The sequence below is a fragment of the Monodelphis domestica genome, chromosome 7, assembly GCF_027887165.1.
Source record: "Monodelphis domestica isolate mMonDom1 chromosome 7, mMonDom1.pri, whole genome shotgun sequence".
In the NCBI taxonomy this organism is placed as follows: Eukaryota; Metazoa; Chordata; class Mammalia; order Didelphimorphia; family Didelphidae; genus Monodelphis; species Monodelphis domestica.
Genome location: NC_077233.1, coordinates 187,884,828 through 187,910,044, shown reverse-complemented (window position 1 = coordinate 187,910,044; position 25,217 = coordinate 187,884,828). Strand labels below are relative to the sequence as shown.

Sequence of the window (25,217 nt, the reverse complement as noted above, 5' to 3'; positions counted from 1 at the left end):
TGAAACATCAACTAATTTAATGGTAAAGGTGGAACAAGGTCTATTCTGTTATGAATCTTGAGCACACAACACACAATCTCTGCAATTTTTTTTTTTTTTTTTGCAAAAGAAAAGATGAAATTTCTGGTCCAGAGGATCTTAAAAAACAGCTCAATTTCCAGAGGAATAATTCCAGCTTTTGATGCCAAAGGCACTGTCATTGACTAGAGCAAAGTGCACTGTGCCATATTTTAATAACATTTGGTGTCAGAAGGGAAAGACCTTAGTTGTATTAACTGATAGAAAAAGAGTATCAAGGAATCTAGTGCTAAGTCAGCTGTATAGGACCAAAATCATATTTTACCCTTCCCAGAGGATGTAATAAGAACTTAATCTTCCTCATACTTCTTGTCTGTTTGATCTGTCATGGCAAAAGCCACATCTTGCAATTTTGAGCCAGGTCAGTAGAAGCTTGATTTAGGAGAATGAAAACATAAGCACAGAGATGGCTGTTGGGGAGAGGAAGGATAAATCCTTTAAGTAACCCATTAATAGGCATTTCATATACATTAAAGTATTAAGAGATTTCATGAACCTTAAGTAACTAGTTTTTATTTGCATTAACTTTGCTGGTGGACTTATCTCTCTTTTCAGCCTTGATGCAGAGTTGAATTTTTCCTTCTTTTAATTTTATTTAGTCAATTTATAACATTATTCCTTGGTTACAAGAATCATATTCTTTCCCTCCCTTCTCTCCCTGTAGCCGACGAGCAATTCCACTGGGTATTACATGTATCCTTGAACAGAACCTACTTCCACGTTGTTGATGTTTGCACTAGGATGTTAATTTAGAGTCTATATCCCCAATCATATTCCCCTCGACCCATATAATCAAGCAGTTGTTTTTCTTCAGTGTTTCTACTCCCAAAGTTTTTCTTCTGAATGTGGATTGTGTTCTTTCTCATAGATCCCTCCAGATTAATCAGGATCACTACATTGCCACTAATGGAGAAGTCTATTACATTCAATTGTACCACAGTGTATCGTTCTCTGTGTACAATGTTCTCCTGGCTCTGCTCCTTTTGCTCTGCATCACTTCCTGAAGGTCATTCCAGTTCATATGGAATTCCTCCAGTTTATTATTCCTTTGAGCACAATAGTATTCCATCACCATCAGATACCAAAATTTGTTCAGCCATTCCCCAACTGGAGGGCATCCCCTCATTTTCCAATTTTTTGCCGCCACAAAGAGCACAGCTATGAATATTCTTGTACATGTCTTTTTCCTTATTATCTCTTTGGAGTAGAAAACCCAGCAGTGCTATGGCTAGATCAAAGAGCAGACAGTCTTTTATCACCCTTTGGGCATAGTTCCAAATTACCCTCCAGAATGATTGGATCAATTCACAACTCCACCAGCAGTCCATAAATGTCCCAACTTCGCACATTCCCTCCAGCATTCATTACTTTTCATTGCTGTCATGTTAGCTAGTCTGCTAGGTGTAAGGTGATACCTCAGAGTTGTTTTGATTTGAATCTCTCTGATTATAAGAGATTTAGAACACTTTTTCATGTGCTTATTAATACTTTTGATTTCTTTAACTGAAAATTGCCTATTGATGTCCATTTCCCATTTATCAATTGGAGAATGGCTTGATTTTTTCACACAATTGATTTAGTTCATTTTAAATTTGAGTAATTAGACTTTTGTCAGAGGTTTTTGTTATGAAAATTGTTTCCCAGTTTGTTGCTTCCCTTCTAATTTTGGTTGCATTGGTTTTGTTTGTACAAAAACTTTTTAATTTGATGTAATCAAAATTATTGATTTTACATTTTGTGATTTTTTTCTAGCTCTTGCTTGGTTTTAAAATCATTCCTTTCCCAAAGATCTGACTTGTATACTATTCTGTGTTCACCTAATTTACTTATAGTTTCCTTCTTTATATTCAAGTCATTCACCACTCTGAGTTCATCTTGGTGTAGGGTGTGAAATGTGTATCCAAACCTTATCTCCCCCATACTGTATTGTAATTTTCCCAGCAGTTTTTATCAAATAGTAGATTTTGATCCCCAGAGCTGGGATCTTCAGGCTTTTCATAGACTGTCTTGCTGAAGTCACTTATCCCAAGTCTATTTCACTGATGCTTCTTTCTGTCTCTTAGCCAGTACCATATTATTTTGATGACCCCTGCTTTATAGTATAGTTTGAGATCTGGGACTGCAAGGCCACTTTCCTTTGCATTTTTTTTCATTATTTCCCTAGATATCCTTGATCTTTGTTATTCCAAATGAACTTTGTTATGGTTATTTCTAATTCAGTAAAAAAGCTTTTTGGTCATTCAATGGGTATGGAGCTAAATAAGCAAATTAATTTGGTTAGGATTGTCAATTTTATTATGTTAGCTCATCCCACCCATGAGCAATCGATGTTTTTCCAATTGCTTAGATCTAGTTTTAATTGTGTGGAGAGTGTTTTGTAGTTGTGTTCATATAGTTCCTGTGTTTGTCTTGGCAGATAGATTCCTAAGTATTTTATATTGTCTAGGGCGATTTTAAATGAAATTTCTCTTTCTAATTCCTGCAACTGAGATGTGTTGGAAATATATAGAAATGCTGATGACTTATGTGGGTTTATTTTGTATCCTGCAACTTTGTTAAAGTTGTTGATAATTTCTACTAGCTTTTTAGTTGATTCTCTAGGATTCTTTAATTCATCTGCAAAGAGTGATTGCTTGATCTCCTCCTTGCCTATTTTAATACCTTTAATTTCTTTTTATTCTCTAATTGCTACTGCTAGTGTTTTTAGTACAATGTTAAATAATAGAGGTGATAATGGGCATCCTTGTCTCACTCCTGATCTTATTGGGAAGGCTTTTAGTTTATCCCCATTGTAGATGATATTTGCTAATGGTTTTAGATATATGCTGTTTATTATTTTTAGGAAAGGCCCTTCTATTCCTATGCTTTCTAGTGTTTTCAATAGGAATGAGTGTTGTATTTTTTCAAAGGCTTTTCATGTATCTAGTGAGATAATCCTGTGATTTTTGTTGGTTTGGCTGTTAATATGGTCAGTTATGTGGATGGTTTTCCTAATATTAAACCATCCTTGCGTTCCTGATATAAATCCTACCTGGTCATAATTAATAACCCTTGTTATGACTTGCTGGAGTCTTTTTGCTAGTATCCTATTTAAGATTTTTGCATCTATGTTCATTAAGGAGATTGATCTGTAGTTTTCTTTCTCTGTTTTTGACTTCCCTGGCTTTGGAATCAGTACTGTATTTGTGTCGTAAAAGGAATTTGGCAGAACTACTTCTTTGCTTATTCTGTCAGATAGTTTCTATAATATTGGGATTAGTTGTTCGTTGAATGTTTGATAGAATTCATTTGTGAATCTATCTGGACCTGGGGAATTTTTCTTAGGGAGTGTTTTGATGGCTTGTTCAATTTCTTTATCTGATATGGGATTGTTTAGGTAATTTATTTCTTCCTCTGTTAGTCTGGGCAATTTATATTTTTGTAAGTATTCATCCATTTAACCTAGATTGCCATATTTGTTGCCATATAATTGGGCATAGTAGTTTTTAATGATTGCCTTAATTTCCTCTTCATTAGAGGTGAGGTCTCCCTTTTCATCTTGGATACTGTCAATTTGGTTTTCTCCTTTCCTTTTTTTAATTAGATTGACCAGTACGTGGTCCATTTTATTTGTTTTTTTCAAAGTACCAGCTTCTAGTTTATTAATTCAGTAGTTCTTTGACATTACTTTTATTAATTTCTCCTTTGATTTTTAGGATATCTAATTTTGTCTTCATCTGAGTATTTTTAATTTGTTCACTTTCAGTTTATTTTAATTTGCATACCCAATTCATTGATCTCTGCCCTCCCTAATTTGTTAATATATGAACTCAAGGATATATATTTCCCCCGGAGTACTGCTTTGACTGCATCCCACAGATTTTGAAAGGATGTCTCATCATTGTCATTTTCTTCAATGAAATTATTAATTGTTTCTATGATTTGTTCTTTAATAGATTTTGGAGCATTGCATTGTTTAATTTCCAATTAATTTTTGATTTTCCTCTCCATGTACCCTTACTAATTATTATTTTAATCGCATTGTGATCTGAGAAGGTTGTATTTATTATTTATGCTCTTTTGCACTTGTTTGAAATGTTTTTATGCCCCAGTACATTGTCAATCTTTGTGAATGTACTATGTGCTACTGAAAAGAAAGTGTATTCCATTTTGTTCGTATTTATTTTTCTCTACCTATCTACTAACTTTAATTTTTCCAAGATTTCATTCACTTTTCTTACCTCTTTCTTATTTATTTTTTGGTTGGATTTATCTAGTTCTGATAGAGGAAGGTTCAGGTCTTCTACTAGTATAGTTTTTCTATATATTTCATCCTTGATCTCCACTAGTTTCTCCTTTAGAAATTTGGACGCTATGCTATTTGGTGCATACATGTTGAGTACTGATATTTCCTCATTGCCTATACTGCCTTTTATCAGGATGTAATTACCTTCCCTATCTCTTTTGACTAGATCTATTTTTACTTTGGCTTTGTGAGATATCATGAGTGTGACACCTGCCTTATTTTTATCAGTTAATGCCCAATAGATTTGTCTCCATCCTCTTACTTTTACCCTATGTGTGTCTACCTTTCTCAGGTGTGTTTCTTATAGACAGCATATGGTAGGGTTTTGGTTTCTAATCCACTCTGCTATTCACTTGTGTTATATGGATGAGTTTATTCCATTCACATTCAGAGTTATGATTACAAATGTGTGTTTCCCAGCATTTTGATTTCCACTCCTAGTCCTGCCCTTTCTTCTTTTACTATTTTGTTCTACACCAGTATTTTGTTTTTAATCAGTCCCCCTAATTCCCACCCTTATTTTACTTTTCTACCCCCCTCCTTATTCCCCTATTATTTTCTTTACAGTCTTTTTAAACTACCCTCTTTCTCCCTCCCTTGTATTGCTTCCTTCCCCACCAGTCTGTTTGTTACCCTTCTACTTCCCTATAGAGCGCAAATCAATTCTCTGCCCCAATGTATTTGATTGTTCTTCCCTCTTTGAGTCAATTTCAATGCATATAAGAATTGAGTATTTCCTGTCTCCAATCTCTTTAAACTTCCAGTGTATTGATGTTCTCTTCCCCCCTCCACCCTCCATTTGCTTCTTTGTGACATATAAATTTACCTCATTTTGTTTCTTTTCCCATTTCTTTTAATATTAACCTCTTTTTTAAACTCTCAATGTGTGTTTGTATACATATATATATTTATTTATGCATACATATATCTATGTACATATTTATGTCGTGGTATTTCATCCTATACAGTTTGTTACTGTTCCCTCTAAGTATAATTGTTCTAGCTACCCGGTAATAACAGTTTTTAAGTGTTATCAATATCCTTTTTTCTTGTAGGGTTACGTATCATTTTAACTTATTGGGTTCCTTAAGAAAAAATTGTTTTTTGTTTTTCTTTTTCCCCCCCCTTTCTTAATTACCTTTTGATGATTCTCTTGAGTTCTGTGTTTGGGCATCAAATTTTCTGATCAGTTCTCATCTTTTCTTTACAAATGTTTGGAATTCTTCTATTTTATTAAATGACCACACTTTCCCTGCTTTGAATATAGTCAGTTTTGCTGGGTAGTTGATTCTTGGTTGTAGACCTAGTTCCCTTGGTTTCCAGAGTATCATATTCCATGCCTTTTGGTCCCAGATTCTATGTTATCCTCACTGTGGTTCCATGGTATCTGAATGGACTTCTTCTTAGCAGTTTGTAATATTTTTTCCTTGGTCTGGTAGTTCTTGAATTTGGCTATAACATTCCTGGGTGTTGTCAGTTGGGGATTAAGTGCAGGATTTGATCTGTGGATTCTTTCAATCTCCCCTTTCCCCCCTATTGTTCTAGAATATTGGGGCAGTTTTCCTGGATAATTTCCTGTAGGATGGTGTCCAGGATTTTTCTTTTTTCATGATCTTCTGGTTGACCAATGATTCTTAAATTGGCTTTCCTGGAACAATTTTCTAAATCTTCTGTTTTGTGAAAGAGATGTTTCACATTTTCCTCAATTTTTTTCATTCTTTTGATTTTGTTTTAGTTTCTTGCTGCCTTGTAAAGTCATTTGCTTCTAATTGTTGTATTCTGGTTTTTAAAGCCTTAATTTCATCACTGGATTTTTGATCATCCTTCTCCTTCTGGTCTGATTCTCTTTGGAGGTCATCTTTCATCTCCTTTGCCTCATCTTTCATTTTCTTTGCCTCATCATTCATCTCTGCCCCATTTTCAAGCTGATTAATTTAGGCTTTCAAGACACCATTTTCCCATTTTAATTCAAGTGCCTCTGTCTCCAGATGTCTTATCTTGCTTTTTAAGTTCTTTTCCCAGTTGTCTTCAGACTCTCTTAATTTTTATTATATTTTGAGTTCTTCCGAAGCTTATGTACAATTTGCTGGAGTTTCTGTGTTTTTGCTTTGTGTTCCTTGATCTTCCTCTGTTACATTTGCTCTTTGTTTATTGCCTGTATAGAAGCTGTTGATTGTGATTTCTTTTTACTTTTTCTTTTGTTTGCTCATATTTTCCCCTTCTTTCTCCCTCTTTAGTTGCCTGTACTCTTGCTCCTCTCATTGTGTGCTGGATCTGTGGCTTTGGGCTTTTCTGTCAGCCTTCACCCTTGGAGCTTCCTAAGGCACTCAGAACAGTCTGTGGGGAAGAGGTGTTGAATCTTGAGTTTCCCTGCCCTTTGAAGGCTTGATGAGATTAGGCCTAGCTGAATTGAACTTGAAGTGCTGGATGTCCCTGAGACCAAAACCTCCAGAAGGAGGGGGGGGGGCAATATGGAATATCTTCACTGCTGTGACTAGTCTGCCTCTTCTGTGTTTCTCTTCGAGCTGCCTTCTAGCCACCCATATTTGGAGCTCTGAGTCAGGCACAGCTTTGCCCTCAAGGTACTCCCTCCAGACTAGTGCCCTTACCTGCCTGGAGATTCTAGCCACTGCTGGAGGCTCAGTACCTCAGTACTGTGGGTGGGGGAGGGGTCCTGTGACATTCCTCCATTCCTTCCCCTTAAACTCAAGTGTTCTCGAATTCAGGCTTTTTGGGAGTGTATCTTTTAAGTTGAGTACAGCAGGAGGGTTCCTTAGCTCTGTCCTATTGGTAGATTTGGTTTTCAATCTCCTAGGAGATTTTAATTGGTGAGGAAGGGTTTTCAGAGGTCTGAACTTTTGCCACTTCTACACCACCATCTTGACTCTGCCTTAGAGTTGTATAATATCAAGTTTACAAACAGGGCCTATTTGTTTTATCTTAATAACATGGTAAAAGATGGAAGAGAGTTTCAAACAATAGGAGAAAGAGAAATGATTGACTTTTCACTTTGAAAAGGAAATTATTTCTAAGAATGAACCATTCATTTTGGAGAGGCTGAAGGCACAGGATACCTCCACTTATCCTGACACTGCCCCCAAGCATGCTATCAACTAGATATCTATGTAGTCTCTGTGAACTACTAGCAATAGATATCTCTTATATATCTTTTTATTATTATCTATTATCTGTTATCAACTATCACTTAACAATACTATGAATTCCAAACTTTTTCTTACCTAAGCCATAATGATCGAAATCCAATCTTGTCCTTGAGAAGGCTACAATAATTTTTTTTAATTTTGTGTTTTTTAATTTTGAATACAATGTTATACATATAATATGTATTTTATTGTTTAATGACTGAGTGAATGAATTTCTAATGTTGTTTATTATATATTTGTTCTGAACTATTTCTGACGGTTTGTTTCCAAATCTGTATAATCTCTTTCATTTGGAAAAGTGACAAAAAGGCCACTGATATATAATGAAAAGTTTAAATTAAACAGTCATTAAATTATCAAATAATTTAATAATTATACCATTTAATTATAATTTCTATAAAATAGACTATATTCCATATAATATTTATTGTTATAAAATACAATATTATTAAATAATATTTTTATTATTTTCAAATATGGTACCTGGTAAGGTAAGATAAAAGAATAGTATCTGTAAAAATGGAATCTATAATATATGCAAATACTATATGTAAAAATGGAATTTGTTATATGATATTAGCAAATAAAGACTAACTGCTGCATCCAGAAGTTGAAGGAATATTCTATTTCACAAATCCTTTCTCTAAAAGACCTACTGATCTTAGACTGAATTATCCTTTTCATTAAATTTTTCTAAATAATTTTATTTTACTGAAAAATTACATTATGTTTGAATGATGCAGATTCTAAATTAGAGATATTTGACAATATTTTCATACATACAAATCTCCCTGAATCCAACTCTTTTCTTAATGACTCCCTGTTGCCTCTATAGATAAAATAAACATCTGTTAGACACTTAGAGCCCTTTTCAATTTTATTCCAACCTGTTTTTCCAGGCTTAATACACATTACTCCCACTCATGCATCTAACATTCTAGCCAAACTGTCCTTTTCCTCATATAAAGCATTCTATATCCTTCTTCCATGCTTTTCTATAAGCTCTCTCTTGATTGAATGCTATCCTTTCTCATCTCTACTTTGGAACCCCTAACTTTTGGTCTTATATATTCCTGTTAGTTGCCTATTAGTCAGACTATTATCAGAGATATTAGATACAAAGATTTGAGTCCTACTTCCATTAACTAGTTGCATTTATTTTGTTAGCACAAAAGCTTTTTCAATTTCATGTAATCGAATTAATTTTTTCCCTTTTTAAAAAATCATTTCTATTCCTTGTTTACTTCCTTTCTCCATAGCTGTAAAAGTTACCTGATCTGGTTATGTTTTAATATTTTAATGCCCTGGTCTATAATATTCAAATGATATAACTTATTTTAAGTTTATTGTGATATATGGCTTAGTAATTGTCTTAAACCTAAATTCTGCCTGGTCTCTGGGCTTAAAAAATCTCCTACTGGTGTTTCTGGAGAGTTCACCAGATGTAGCTTTTGCAAAAAAAAAAAAAGTTTCTCTGAGAAATTAACTAGTTAATGAGCTATTCTGGAAAAAGATTTTGGATTTGGAGGATGCTATATTCTCCTTCTTTCAGAGGAATGGCAGAAATTAAAAATATCTTGTGAGTTTAACTTTTATTGAACTGCAATCTGATAAAAAGTCTGATAATATCTCTGGGGCACTGAAAGCACCAAAATAATCAAATAGCAATTAAGTGTTATTTATTGTAGTTTTATTATGAAAGGGAATTTGACCACCATTCATTTGATTTTTTTGTATTGGTTGAGTACTATATAAAGAGGAATTACCTTATAGCTTTTGAGGATCTCCAGATACTCTTTCTTGTTTGTGAATAGCATTATATTAATTGTATTTCAGGGCTTTCTAAAATAAGATCTATAACTACTCAAAAGTCTTCAGACTAACAGACCATTCGCTGTTCTGGTCTATGAGTACATACAGAGATCTGGGGCAATAATATGGATGGACAATGAACTGAACCTAGAAATGAATCGGAGGAAGATTAGGAGAACGGGTTAGATTGATTGCTTTTTGGGAAATTACCTAATCCTTTTAATCTCCCTAGATTTTTCTCTGAACTAGGTCCTTTCTTTTTAGCATCATTTTCTAGTACTCATAGAAGCCAGAAAATATCACAGATTCCAAATAATACAGTTGTGGGTCATCCAAAAGGCAAAGAGTCACATGGTGAACATTAGTGAACTATATTACATTACCAAAAAGTATTATACAGTAAAAGTGGCATAAAGGGATACCATCAGAGAGATCTATGACTAGTAAAGGATGTGGGCTTGTCCTTTAGGAAAAATAGAGACTAACAAATGGATAGACTTTATGCTCCATTGATATCCTTATGAATTTGACATGTAGAGGTAGTCCCTTTTCCTTATGAGTAGACTCCAAATTTGAAAAAGATTTAAATGAGGATATGGATGCATTTCTATTTTGTGAATGGATTGTGATTCACATTAATGGAATTATAAAAATGTGGATCCAGTGAAGTGTAAGTAGGTATTACCAGGGATACAAAGGTGAATGTAACCTTACTTTCTATCAAATTATTAGTCTAATCTGGTATAATCTCTTCTTAACCAGTGTACTTTTATCACATTTCTTCCTAACTATTCTCAAAAAAATAGAGGAACATTCACATTTTTTGGCTGCAATCTGTTTCATAGCATTACAGTAGAAGAAGAAATTTGAAATATGACATTTTCTTGATTTCTTATATAATTTTTTGGTAAGAGTGTTTCAAATATCTCATTGAATGTATTTTTCATTGATGAGGTTTTCACCATCATTTTGAGTTTCATGTTGAGATCCTTTGCTTTTGAATATGTAATATTCCATCCCATTTTGTAGGTTTTAGTGGGTGCATAGTGGTTTTTGTCTTATTTACATTTATTTTCCCTTAGATTTTAAGGTCTTTCTTTGGGTAGTTTGCAGAATTTTTTGTCATTCCAAATATTAAATTTAACAAGTATTTGGCTTAGAGAAAAAACATTTAGTTGTTTTCTGGAGGAAATCCATGGATTCTCTTGATAAGTGCTTTGTTTTCTATATTTAGAAGTTGTAAGTAGCTTCTTGTATTATTTCTTGAATTATATATTCAGGTTTTTTGATTTGTCATGTTCTTTGGGGAGGTCTTTTGTCCTTAAATATGTATCTTGTCTTTTAGATCAATGTTTGGCTTGTATACACATTGTATTTTTTAAATATTATTGCATTGTTCTCTTTTTTCCAAATCATACTTCATCTCCTTATATTTGTAATATGAATCTGTTGTTTTCTTTCTCTTCTTTGGAGAAAAAACTGTGTATTCAAGTTTTTTTTTAACTATGCTAATTCTTTCTTTTGTGAAAGTCATAAATTCTAGTTTGTTCTTTTTAAAATTCTCTCAAAAGTTTGGTTTGTCTCTTTAACCATTTTAGATCATTTTAATATGGTTTCACACCCTCTTGTGAATCCAAAAGTTCTGGCTTTAATCACATGTTGGTTCAATTTCTTTTTTTCTTGCAATATTTATTTAGAGACATCTTTATTTTATTTGGAGTCTTGTTATTCATCTTTCATTTTGATTTGAACATCTTCCCCACTGCTTTATCTGCTTGTGTCCTAGGCTTTTAATTGAGTTTTCTTCTCCTAAGATCTTTGGGTTTTTTTTCTCCTTTTTGAGTCATTGAGGTATATTTACTTCTGATTGACTTAAAAATCTCTCTCAACCTCCTCCACCATTTCTTCACTTGTCAAAAAAAAAATGGGCCTGACCGCAGCTAGGGACTAGTCTCTTTTCATTCCATTTTTTGCAGGGTTGGGAAAAGGTGAAGTAGTTCTCAGAAGAATTATCTATTGTTATGGGGTTCTCTAACTTGGAGGCTAACATGGGAAGAGTACAAGTCTTTCCTTCTCTACTCCTGGCTTCAGAAGTGATTGGACAGTATTAGAATTTACTGTTGTACCAGAATGTTAAGGTAAAGTCAGTGGTGGTGTGTGTACACACTGAGTCTCTCAAATGGGGACTCACTGAGTGGATCCCAGAGTTCTAGGGTCCTGGCCCTTGAAGCTCAGAGGCTAGTGAAGGAAAGGTGAGGAAAATGGCTACATTTGTTTTCTTTACTGCTAATTATTTTCAAAGGCTGTTACTTTATTGGGCTTCTTGGTTATTGTCTTATAGAGATAGCTATAATTGCTTTTATGACCCATAATTCCTCTGTTAGCATTTTTATTTTTTGAGATTTGTGACTTGAGAAAATGTCTAGTCTTCCATCTTGTAAGGTATGTGACCCATCTGATACTGCTAATACCCATGTTAGACTATTGTTGTTGTCTCATTGTTTGTTAAATATTCATTGGATTCTCATAAGGTAGTATATTGGTTTTAAAAATGCACACAAACCGGGAGGTCCTGGGTTCAAATCTGGTCTCAGACACTTCCCAGCTGTGTGACCCTGGGCAAGTCACTTGACCCCCATTGCCTAGCCCTTACCACTCTTCTGCCTTGGAGTCAACTCCAAGATGGAAGGTAAGGGTTTAAAAAAATTTTTAAATAAAAAAATAAAAATGCACGAAAACCCAGTAAGCCTATTTTTCCACTAAAACACTAGTTATTGATTCCTACACAGTTTAAGAACATTATAAGGGAAGAGAAACATCTTTAGTATATTACATTTATTGACCCTTCCTTAATGCAGTGTTACTGGATTGGGAATATTTAAAATCACAGTTATCTTGACAGGAAATGTTAGGAAATTATAGTATATAACAGATGAAATGTTTCAAGAGCACTGTTCTCTTATGTTATATGAGTAATATATGTTGTGCTTTTTTTTTAATATGTTGAGCTTTTTTTTTTTTAAGACTGGTCAGCTGTCTAGGCCAGTTTTGTTTGACCATCTTAGAAAATAGCCTCAACTGTGTACTAGGAAGTGCTGAGAGTGATTTTTATTTTCTTCCACATATCCATTCAGAGCAACTAGGTGTTACAGTGGATAAAATGCCAATGAACTGAATGAAATGAACTCATCTTCCTGAGTTCAGATGTGACTCTGAGCAAGTTACTTCACCACATTTGCCTCAGTCTCCTCATATGCAAAATGATCTGGAGAAGGAAATGGAAAACCACTCCAATATCTTTGCAAAGAAAACTGGAAATAGGGTCACAAAGAGTTGACTGAAAAATAACTGAAACAACAAAGTATCCCTCAAAGTCTGCATTTTCATTATTTTTCTTTCTGTTCTTAAGACCTTTCTGTTTGTATCCTACCTAGGTTGCTATCAATGCAATTGTGAGAGTTTTGAACCTGGAAGCAGGAAGACCTGAGTTCAGATATGATCATATTATATATAACTCCCTGCTTTCTTCATTCACAGTAGTTCAATTGTCTAGTCATCCTATTTTAGTTTTCAAATTTAATTAATAATTTTTTATTTTTTTAATTTTAAATTTAAATTTAAATTTAAAAAATAATTAATAAAAATGACTAATACTTGCCAATTGAAAATTTTAGTTTTTATCTATTGCTTGAATAAAAGGACTAGTTTTCTCAGATTGACTTACTATTATATATATATATGTATATGCATATATATATTTTTTTTTTTAAACCCTCACCTTCCATCTTGGAATCAATACTGTGTATTGGCTCCAAGGCAGAAGAGCAGTAAGGGCTAGGCAATGGGGTTTTTTTCTCCTTCCTCCTAGACTTGCCCAGGGTTACACAGCTGGAAAGTGTCTGAGGTCATATTTGAACCTAGGACCTCCCGTCTCTAGGCCTGGCTCTCAATGCACTGAGCTACCCAGTTGCCCCCTGGTGGAATATATTTTTAAAAGGTGAAAATTGTAGGACTGTAGATCTGCGCTCAATTCCAGGAAGTAATTAATATCTGTATATTGCTACCTTCAGGTGGTGGTGTTATCTTTTTCAACTTTAGTGGCTTATAAAGTGAACAAAGAAACTTTAGAGGTTAGTCCTTACAGGTACTTATAGCCAGATTGAACTGGCAATCATTTAACTTCTCAAGTAATTATTTTTTTTATTTACCAAAACAGGGTCCCTATACCTTTAAAAATGATTTTATAATACAGTTCTCATTTAATTTTGTCAACAACCTTGTGAAATTGGAAGCCCATGCTGTCATAGATATAGCATGAAAAGGACCTCAGGGATCATCTATTAAACCTAAACCCATCATTTACAGGAGAAAACTGAGACCAAGGGAGGTCAGGTGGCTACTGCTGGGAGGCCAAGGTCATAATCATCAGAGGTGGGGCTTGAGCCTTGATGCTCTGAGTCCAGAGCTAGTGCCTAGTGCTCTTCCCACTGTACCATGCTACCTCACCGTCATTCCTATTTTGTAGATGAGGAAACAGGTTCAGAAAAGTTGACTTGCCCAAAGTTGAATAACTAGTAAAATGAAGAATGAGAATTTATCAAGGTTTTCTAATGCAAATTCTGTGCTCTTTAATGTACAATAAGCAGAATGTGTCATTCCTTTCACATACTAATGGCTCCTTATATGAATAACCCTTAGTATCTTTATCCTTAATTTTTTCAAAATCCTTACTGTCTGTCTTAGAATAATACTGCATATTGGTTACAAGGCAGAAGAATGGTAAGGGCCAGGCAGTAAGGGTTAAGTGACTTGCCCAGGGTCACACAACCAGGAAGTATTTGAAGCCAGCTTTGAACCCAGGACTTAACCCATCTCTAGGCCTGACTTTCAGTCCATTTCAATCCACCTGACTACTCCTTACTTAATAATTTTTTAAAGCTTTTTGATTGCTTGCCAGAAGGCCAGAATAGCCCCCAGATTAAGAGTTTGTGACCCATAATCAGACACTAACCACAGGGAACACAGCATGATGCTTATATTCTTGTGCCATCCTATTATTTCTTGTCTCAGTTTAGTTCATTTCAGCCAACAGTTATGCAGTATTGATTACATACTAGAAGCCAGAGGATACACAGATCAATAAGATATAGTTGTGTAAAAATATTTCCTCCAAATAATCCTTTCATGATGGGTTTTCACATCCATACTTTAGTTTGTTCCTCAGGATGACTTCTTTTTACATTATAAACTATATTTAAAATTTTTAGAGCCTGAATTTTGGCTCTCCCAAAATATGTTTTCTGTTTAAAAAACTGGTGCCATGAAGTTAACTTCCCCCTATAATGTTATTTTGACTGATGTCAAGCATTTGTTAGCTAAACACATTAATTGGAGTCATAGGTTTATAGATTTAGAGCTGAAAAGGACCTCAGATAGTCCAATACCTTCATTTTACAGATGAAGCTGAGGGACTTGGAGATGAAGTGTCTTGTTCAAGGCCATATATGTGTAGATAGAATTTACTCCCTACACTCATTGGTACCCCGCTGGGTAAGACCAGGGGGGTTAGGAAACAGAGAGAGTGGGCAGTGCCACCCTAAAACTTTTCATGTTCATGTTAGTCCATTCACGCAGTGTCTACACAGTGTAAACATGCAAATGGGGTGCTGGGTAAGATCAGTGGGGTTCAGATGAGCCTTAGGGGCTAAATTCATCAGAAGCGACATTTGAATCCAGCTTTCCTGGCTATAGAACTAGTGTTCTTTCAACTGAATCTCTCTGTGCTTTAGCATCAGGGGATATGGACTTAGATGATAGTATTGATTCTAATAATAATTCACATTTATATGGCACTTTAAGGTTTATAACATGACAACATACTAGCCTTGCAAGTGCCCCATGAGGTAGGTTATCTTGGTTTTATTGTCCTCATTTTTCAGATGAGGAACATGACCCTCCAAGAGGTTAAATGATTTGAGCCAGGTCACTGCTAGGAAGTGTCTCTAGCTGCAATCAGGATTCAGAAGAATTTCCCCATATTCCTTATTTCCTGGTATAGGTAAGAATAGCCTTCTCTATACCTCAACACCCTACCTTTCTGTCACAGGCAAATGTAGCCTATTTGAGAATAGCACACTTCTAAGTGTGCTTTTAAAAACAGGGTCACAGGACTGTAATTATTTTTTTAATTATATTTTATTTGATCATTTCCAAGCATTATTCATTAAAGACATAGATCATTTTCTTTTCCTCCCCCCCCCCCCCACCACCCATAGCCAACACGCAAATCCACTGGGCATTACATGTTTTCTTGATTTGAACCCATTGCTATGTTGATAATATTTGCATTAGAGTGTTCATTTAGAGTCTCTCCTCTGTCATGTCCCCTCAACCTCTGTATTCAGGCAGTTGCTTTTCCTCGGGGTTTCCACTCCCATAGTTTATCCTTTGCTTATGAATAGTGTTTTTTTCTCCTGGATCCCTGCAAATTGTTCAGGGACATTACACTGCCACTAGTGGAGAAGTCCATTACGTTCGATTATACCACAGTGTATTAGTCTCTGTGTACAATGTTCTCCTGGTTCTTCTCCTCTCGCTCTGCATCACTTCCTGGAGGTTGTTCCAGTCTCCATGGAACTTCTCCACTTTATTATTCCTTTTAGCACAATAGTATTCCATCACCAACATATACCACAATTTGCTCAGCCATTCCCCAATTGATGGGCATCCCCTCGTTTTCCAGTTTTGGGCCACCACAAAGAGCGCAGCTATGAATATTTTTGTACAAGTCTTTGTGTCCATTATCTCTTTGGGGTACAGACCCAGCAGTGCTATGGCTGGGTCAAAGGGTAGATATTCTTTTGTCGCCCTTTGTGCATAGTTCCAAATTGCCCTCCAGAATGGTTGGATCAATTCACAACTCCACCAGCAATGAATTAATGTCCCTATTTGCCACATCCCCTCCAGCATTCATTACTTTCCTTTGCTGTTATGTTAGCCAATCTGTTAGGTGTGAGGTGATACCTCAGAGTTGTTTTGATTTGCATCTCTCTGATTATAAGAGATTTAGAACACTTCTTCATGTGCTTATTAATAGTTTTGATTTCTTTATCTGAGAACTGCCTATCCATGTCCCTTGCCCATTTATCAATTGGAGAATGGCTTGATTTTTTGTACAATTGATTTAGCTCTTTATAAATATGAGTAATTAAACCTTTGTCAGAGGTTTCTATGAAGATTTTTTCCCAATTTGTTGTTTCCCTTCTGATTTTAGTTACATTGGTTTTGTTTGTACAAAAGCTTTTTAGTTTGATGTAGTCAAAATTATTTATTTTACATTTTGTGATTCTATGTCTTGCTTGGTTTTAAAGCCTTTCCCCTCCCAAAGGTCTGACATGTATACTATTCACAGGACTGTAATTATTAACTAATATTCGGAAATAATTTTGTCCTCGTATTTTTTACTATTTATAATTTTGTATTGTGAGGTTTTTTTTGAGCCATCTTTAAATGATTCTTCCTGCAAAATTTCTTCTGGATTTAAAAGACTATAAGCAAAGAGAAGTAATATTCATAGAATTTTCATTTGCGGGCTGGAATGTTCAGAGGTTGGGGAAAAGAATGCTTTAAATAATAGTTACTCATAATTCAGCATTGTAAGGATAGTCCAACAAAATGATGTGATCACATTCTGCAGCCTAATGCTATTGTTTGATTCTATTTTCTTTGCCTAGTGTCCACAAGAGGCTGCTCTAATATCCTTTTTACCATCACATCCTGTTAAGTTTAGCCTAAAGAAAAAAAAAAAACTTAATTTTTTTTCAGTTTTTTAAAAGTAGAAGTCAATCTTGCCAAATCAAACTGAATCCACAAGACTATTTTTTCTTCTAAAGTAAAAAAAAAAAACAAACTTCTTATAAAGTCAAATATGGATTATAAATAGAAAGCCAAACTAGGTAATTTTTTTTAAAGCTTCAAGTTTTTGTATTAGAATTTTTACTCTTCCCACCACCCCAAAACCATAATGTTTTAGAGATAAAATAAAGATAATCTCTACAGATGAGGATACCAAATCCTATGCAAGAAAATGTGACTTTTCCATTTTCTGATTGTTGGTTAATTATAACAAAACTGGAATTAGACCCCAGCTTTCTTGATTTCCCTTAGGGTAAGAAAACCACTGTCAGGAAAATTCAACTCAAATACTTATTCAGACTCTGTTTTATTCCTAAAAAGGACTATGATTAAGTGTAGGAAGAGATACAGAGATGAATAAAAGTAGCACCTGCTTACTTTATTAACTTATGCTTTAATAAAGGAAATTAAACATAACAATAATATGTCAAAAAGGAAGTTATAAGATCTCCCTTGAGCCCCCTCAGTCAATAACTTAGCAGGTAAGTCTTAAAGTTGCTTGAGGTTTAGAGAGTTTAAGAAAAAGCCTGTAGTCAAGAAGAAGCAATGACAGTGTCTGAACCCATAGCTCTTCTTGACAGTAGGTCCTACACTTTTGATACTGGTCATGCCCATTCTCAGCAATACAAAACAGAATATAAGAGAGGGAGAAGAAAATGCTGTTGAGCAAAGCTCATTCTTGTTCAGGGGAAAGGTGGGGCAATAGTGAATTAGGATAGAAAAAGAGCTATTTTTGGCACCAAGGTGGAGCACTGAATAGAGTGCTGGGCCTGGAATCAGGAAGACTCATTTCCCTGAGTTCAAATCTGGCTTCAGACACTTATTAACTATGTGAACTTGGGCAAGTCACTTAATCTTCTTTGTTTCAGTTCCTCATCTGTAAAATGATGTATATTATCCAGTACATAACTGAGTGGTTAGGTTTGACTGTAATGCTGGATACTATAAGACTACAAATTCTACAAAGTTTGTAGAGAGCCCTGAATAGCACCTATAAGGTAATGGGGAACTATTGAAAGTTTTTGAGTCATGGACTAATAACTATGGCTATACTTTAATCTGGCATTGGCGAATATCACAAGTCTGTTAGTTAGACACTAGTGGCATTAAAGCTGTTTAATAAACTATTACAGTAGTCATAAGGAGAAGTAATGAGGTAGTGACTATTTCATTTTATAGTTAAAATAATATACTTCTAATTCTGGGTTTGTTTGGTTTTTTTGCACTCTTAGCTTGTTGTCTGAGTCCATAAGTCAAATGTGAATACCCAGATTTTCAGCTTCAGTCAATTATTCATGCTTAAGGATGGGAACAGTGTTAAGTGTTATCTCAACAAATCAGATAATTCAAAATTTATATCTCTCTGACTTGGCAAGTGTTATGCAATGTTTATCTCTTATTTTTTAAAAAGCAAACTTACTACCTAATTGCCTTTGAGATTAAATTTATATTTCCTTTTGGAATCATTATGGCCAGAAGTGATTGTTTTATCTCTCTTACAGCCTAGTCACTGTACAGCTGTCACCTCTGAGCAGAATAGATATTGAGCTACAGAAAGTTGTTACTTAGGTATATCCACTGACTGATTATGCTCTTTCTCAACAGTTCAAAGTAGAACATATAAAATAATGACATCATTGTGGAGCAGTCAGTGGGAAAAAGCACAGCACAGAAAGGGCTTTGATGTTTCCCCACTCCAGAATAAGGAGGTTGGATTTGCAGTTTTCATTTGAAAGAGGAAGAGGGTCTGGAGCTACGAAAGCAAAACTTGGATACATATATATTCATATATATATATAATACATATATACATATGCATATATACATATATAATCATATAAATGTGTATAAAAAGTGGAGTCCTTGGGATTTTTAGTTAGAAGTCTTACATCATAGAGTCCTCAGTAGAAAATATCTGGAGATTCTAATGTTGAACATGTAGATATTCTTTTTTTTTTTAAACCCTTAACTTCTGTCTTGGCGTCAATACTGTGTATTGGCTCCAAGGCAGAAGAGTGGTAAGGGCTAGGCAATGGGGCTCAAGTGACTTGCCCAGGGTCACACAGCTGAGAAGTTTCTGAGGCCGGATTTGAACCTAGGACCTCCTGTCTCTAGGCCTGGCTCTCAATCCACTGAGCTACCCAGCTGCCCCCTAGATATTCTTAAAAGCTTAACGTAACTGAAAATGACTTCTGTGATAAGCAGTAAAATATATCATTCTTTGACTACTTGTATATGCATTATATTAGAGTTTTTCATCATGTCTTCTGTTGCAAAAGAGTCTTTGTAGTGTGAAGTAGTACTTGGCTCCAAAATGTTTTATGAAAAATGCAAAGTCAAAATTTATTGTTCTCTATTAAGCATTTCAGCTGTTTTTCAGAGCAAGCCACTTAAATTGAAGAGGCCTATTGTTATAGTAGTGACAAAGAGATTTTTAGAAGTTTATTGACATGAAGTAATTGCAAACCGTATTGGACATTTTATCATCGATACTTTACTCTGTAGGATATTATTAAGTCATATGTAATATTTTTAATACATTCCCTACCCCCTTCCCTATTTTCCTTTGACTGCAGTTGCTATAGGGAGGCTTAAAGGCCTTTCAGTGCTCTATAAAATACCACTGGTATTCTGTGCCCACTGGGCATGCTTCTGAAAGTCAAAAGGTCTTAATAAAAGCAATGAGGTTTTATGTACAAAATATGCGTGTTACATCAGATTGTTGCTTTATCTTTATTTTCTCCCAAAGTGTGAGACTAGATATAAAACTAATTTCTTTTGTACCTGTGGCTGTAATCTAAACTTGTACATGAAAATCAACAACAAAATGGACATGACCATTCAGTACCACTTAGACACAACCATCAGCTGATTAAATTTATCATTTTTCATTTGGAAGTTGTGACATCATATACCTTTATCATTACATTACCAGTATGGTGGGCGCAAAACCCTAAATGGATCACATTTAGGCAACCCAACATTCTGTAAATTCTGGTTCCTACTTTATTCTTATTTCTAATAATAGTCAGTAAATTGCTTGGCTTAGTTGGGGAGCCTTATATGGTTTACATGGCTTTTGATGACTTGTGTCAGAATTGTTTACAAAGATCTGGTTGGAAGCAAATCAGGGCATCTCTGAAGTCTGCAACCTACATTAATTCTCTGTATATAAAAAAGCAGGTTTTGAAAGCATTTAATTAAGTGAGCATAAATTACATTTGTGGTTTGTTTTCAGACATTTTGGTCAAGTCAGTCATCAATTGAGCTTTGGGTGATATATTAAATATGCTATTTGGTAATGTCAAATGACAACCATGAGCATGTTCTATGTTGATTAACTATGGCTACTTTCCAAGCTATCTGTTAAAGTAGAAAGAGCCCTGGATTAGTCAGAAGTTCTGGGTTCAAATGCTGACTCTGATTTCCTAGCAGTGTGACCTTGGGAAGATACTTACTTAACCTCTTTAGGTCTCAGTTCTCATCTGGTTCTAAAAGCCCTTCATAATCTGGCTCCATTCTTCTCTCATCCCTGAAATTACTCGTTTTCAATTTCTTTCCTTCATGGGTTGTACTCTTGGGTTGAACTGACTGAATTGATCTTCTTGCTATTCCCTATATATGATATTCCATCATCTCACCATTGTAGAGTCTATTTACCATACTAGGAGTTGCCTTTCTTTTCACCTCTGCCTTATACAGCCCTAGCTTCTTTCAAAGCTCAGTTCAAGCACTAGCTCCTACAGGACCCCTCTCCTTTTCTATCCATTTACAAATGTTCTCCCTTCCAGTGTTTTGGTATTTATTTCCTATGTGCATATTGTTCCTTTTCCCCTCCCCTATCAGAATATAAGTGCCTAAGGAATAAAGACTCATTTTTCTTTTTTCTTTGTATACCCAGTACCTAGAATAATGAGTAAGTAAAATGAGCACAAACTAGATCAGTTTTGTCAAACTCAAATAGAAATGGATCTCTGCTGACCACATATTGAATTAGAAAACACACATTAACATTTTCTATGTTTTATTATATTTTATATTAATATGTATTTATATTTGTTAAACATTTTAAATGATATTTTAATCTGGTTCAGACCACATTTGGTAGTTTTGCTACACCTCTGAACTAAATGACCTCAAAGACACTTTCAAACTTGGTGATCCTGTAATTATTAGTAAAACCCCATGAATGAAAACCCTACATGCAAATACCTTTATATAAAATATAAATAAAAATATAAAATACCTATATATAAAAATGCTTTTAAGAGGTATGCTCAATATCCTCCTCCCCCTGAGAGTGTAATATTTTTCTCTCTTTTCCTAACAGGTCTATATCAGGATAAAGGATGACGAATGGAATGTATATAGAAGATATACAGAATTCAGGAGTTTGCATCACAAGTTACAGAACAAATATCCTCAAGTGAGGGCCTATAGTTTCCCACCTAAAAAGGCCATTGGAAATAAGGTATTCTATTAGGAAAACTGTTTTTGGTTGTGCCATACAACTAATTTATATTCTTAATATTGTATTTTGATTTTAAAGAATAGACTTTGTCAAACCTAATGAAGATTCAGATTCAATTTTTAGTCAATTCTAATTCTCTTCCACTTTGGGAATTGCCCTGTAGACACACCTTCTTTACCAACTTTGACCTGGAAAACTATGATTAGAGTTAATCATAATCCAGCTCTTTCATGTATCATAATCATAATCCAGCTCTTTCATATATCATAAAATATTTGTTGTTCAGGTAAGAAATAATCAAAGGTAACAGTATTGGCTACTGATTTGAATCTAATCTAAATGTGTTTCATTAGTATTTCATGTACTAAAACCAGATTAGAAAGCTAATTTAGTTATAACATAGCAAACATCCAAGAAAGAAAATATATTCCTAAATTGGGTTCATCTAAGTCCCTGAGCAAATAAATCATTTTTTTCTGTTAAGATGATATAGAATTAAATCCATAAAAATGTAATATATGAAAATTCTACAAGGTACTTTTGATTTGCTAAACCCAAAAAAGTATAAAATACTTCTTTAAAAATAGGAAAATCATATTAAACTATACATTTTTAGGCTCTAACAAATCTTGAGATCCTTCCATAATTTTTCCAAATGCTACAAAAACACCAGTCTGCTTAACCAGTAATAAGACAAAGCTATTATATGGCATGTTGATGATGATGATGATATAACAGAGAGGCAGTCAGGTTTAGTAGATACGGAACTAGCTTCAGATTTAGGAAGACCTAGATTCAAGTCCTACATCTTATATAAAATGGCTATACGACCTCAGGTGAGTCCCTTAATCTTTCAATACCACTGAAAACTTTTTAAGACTGTAAATTTCTGAGAAAGTTGTAATCTTCATTGGTAGAGGATACTTCTTACTGAGAATTCTCTACACTATTGAAACTACATATCTATTTCTTTTTTTTTAAAGAAACATTGATACATTTCTTTTTATAAAGTAAGACATTTCTTTTTATAAAGTCACTTGAAAAAACCTTGTAAAAACTCCCATTTGGTTCACTTTGCCCATCAATATCAAATCATTTTTCTAACAGAAGTTATTCTCACATATAGGTAATTCATGGCAATTCAGATAATCAAGTCAAGTTGAATCAATAAAAATTTGAATACTTAATATATGCTGAGTACTAGGAATATAAATGTTTTTACATATAACTTCTTTTGAACTTGATCTGAATTCTAGCATTCTCAGAAATCTATTAACATCAAGAGACAGAGTGTATTATAATGATTAAAGTGTTGCTCTTAGATTCAGGAAGACCTAGGTGCATTTCCTAGTTCTATGACGATAAGTTAATTACTTAATTTTGAGTAATCCAGGCAATCCTATTAACTCATATAGATTAGTTGTTCTGCTTTTTTCACTGAGGAGTTCCCTATGCTGATAAAAATCACAAGTTCTGACCAAAAAGAAAATTAGTTTTCTAGATTGAATTTAGTGAAACAAGTTATCTGGCCCATAAGTGAAAAGGAATTTTAGCTAATATAAAAAGAAATAAATATGATCTACATGTTTGTGAATCCAGAAGGGAAGCACAGAGTATTTTGATGCTCATATAATGTCCCAGGTAGATAGCTACTTGAGCCACAAGAGGGAGGTTCTCCATACATAATAGGACAGATTGATCTATGTCACTCCTCAGAATCAGCTTAATAGATTTTCAAGTTAAGTTTACATAAGGTAGGTTCAGTTATTCTCTCCCTCCTCCCAATTCATTATACAAATATTTAAGCTTTACCTTTAAAGGTGGTATCTTCTACATCTTGATTCAACTTTTAGGTGTGCTTGGTGGCACTTGCAGGTAATAGCTCTCATTCTTGACCAGATGGCTTGGTCCCCTTCACTTTGATGGTCACTGTGGAGCATGAATTAGGAGGAGGGCCTTATGATGTTATTCAGGCATATGACAATTGCTAGTTTATTAAGAAATACTAGGATGAAGAGCTTCTTGCCTGCCTAAGCTGTCAACTCAACCTTTTAACTCACCTTTCAAAAGTAATTATACTTGGATTCTCTCTTTTCTTTCATTTCTGGCTAAGACTTAATTATTTCTCTTAAGTCGGCTTTGGCTGCCACTTATGAAAGATCTAGAGAATTCTTAAGATTTTCATTATTTTAAAGTACAGATTGAGAACAGAACATGGAATTCTCAATACACTCAGGAGGCTAATAGGCATATTGCTAAAACTGAATAACTTAGTGCTACCAAGTGGTTCTGGTAACCTAGTGAGTTTTGGTGCATGACCAGTAACTGCTTTGATATGATTAAGGGCTAATTCTCCAAAGACTTTTGATTATTAATTAGCATAGAAAAATCAGCAGGGCCAAAAAAATCCATGTTTTCTTATGATATGTTTACTTCAAGAATAACCTGCCAGTCCACTTGGGCAATTAAGAAATATCCAAGCTGATTCTTGATCTATTTCAGTTGATTGAAGAATGAATCTTGTGTTACCATAACCCCTAGAGCTGTTAAATTAGTATCTCTGGAAAATACATTTTAGGATATCATTCAAGCAAACATTCCACAAAGATTATCCTTTGATTAGATAAATATTTTCACTCTAATTGTCTAGTTATTAATTCTGAAGGCACTCCCTTTTATTATTGATTGTAATAATAGTGATAAGAATCATCTATTCAAGAATTGAAATGTGCTTTTAAACAATGAGCAATTTGTTCAAGAACTTGCTTTTTTAATCTAAAAATTTGGCATAACAAACATACTTGATATCTTTTTTTATGTATAGACTTTGTCTTTATTAAGCAATTTGTGCTTCCTTCATATTCAGAGTATGTATTTTATTGGGTATACATTAGATGTGAGAAGAATAACTCCTAGGGAATGATAAATATTCTGATACCAACACATTCACTAGGGATATCTTTTCCCTTTCTGGCCTATCAAGCCCAATTCACGTTAGAACATATTTTTCTTTCATATCAGCTACTATCTGATAAAGTTCAATTATAACAGAATTTGACACTCATCTTCTGGATACAGAGACAAGTTATACTCAGAACACTAACTTGTTAACTTAATTTCTAAACATTACTTTTTTATTTCAACTGAACTCTGTGTAGAATGCTCTGAAGCTTCCTTTGTGCATTGTGTCTAATTTGTCCTTGTCTTCCATTGCAGATACTGATGCTAGCTACTTTAGGGACCTGATAGAAAATCTTTGGGAAAGCTAACATCTTCCGACCTTTGGAATTTCACAAGGTCATGCCCTATTTGGGAGTCAGGGAAATTCAGTAGTTCTTCTACTTGATCAAGCAACTTTGTTTCCTTATTTGTAAAATGAAGCAAGTAAATTAGATTGCTTCAAAGATTCCTTCCAGCTTGAAAATTCCATGTCTATATGTGTATATGGGCATTAATACTAGTCATTAATTTTGAATATTGCATACCTGGGTAG

At 34.4% G+C, this 25,217-nt stretch overlaps 1 protein-coding gene across 4 annotated transcripts in view; it reads left to right on the top strand.

Annotated features, from left to right (window-relative positions):
• The window catches only part of SNX29 (sorting nexin 29), an 825,026-nt gene that overhangs the window by 667,576 nt on the left and 132,233 nt on the right, over window positions 1-25,217 (top strand). For all 4 annotated transcript variants that reach the window (XM_056806180.1, XM_056806179.1, XM_056806182.1 and 1 more), the window contains one exon: window positions 21,584-21,724. In XM_056806180.1, the coding sequence (XP_056662158.1) occupies window positions 21,584-21,724 (141 nt within the window). The remainder of the gene's footprint in view (window positions 1-21,583; window positions 21,725-25,217) is intronic.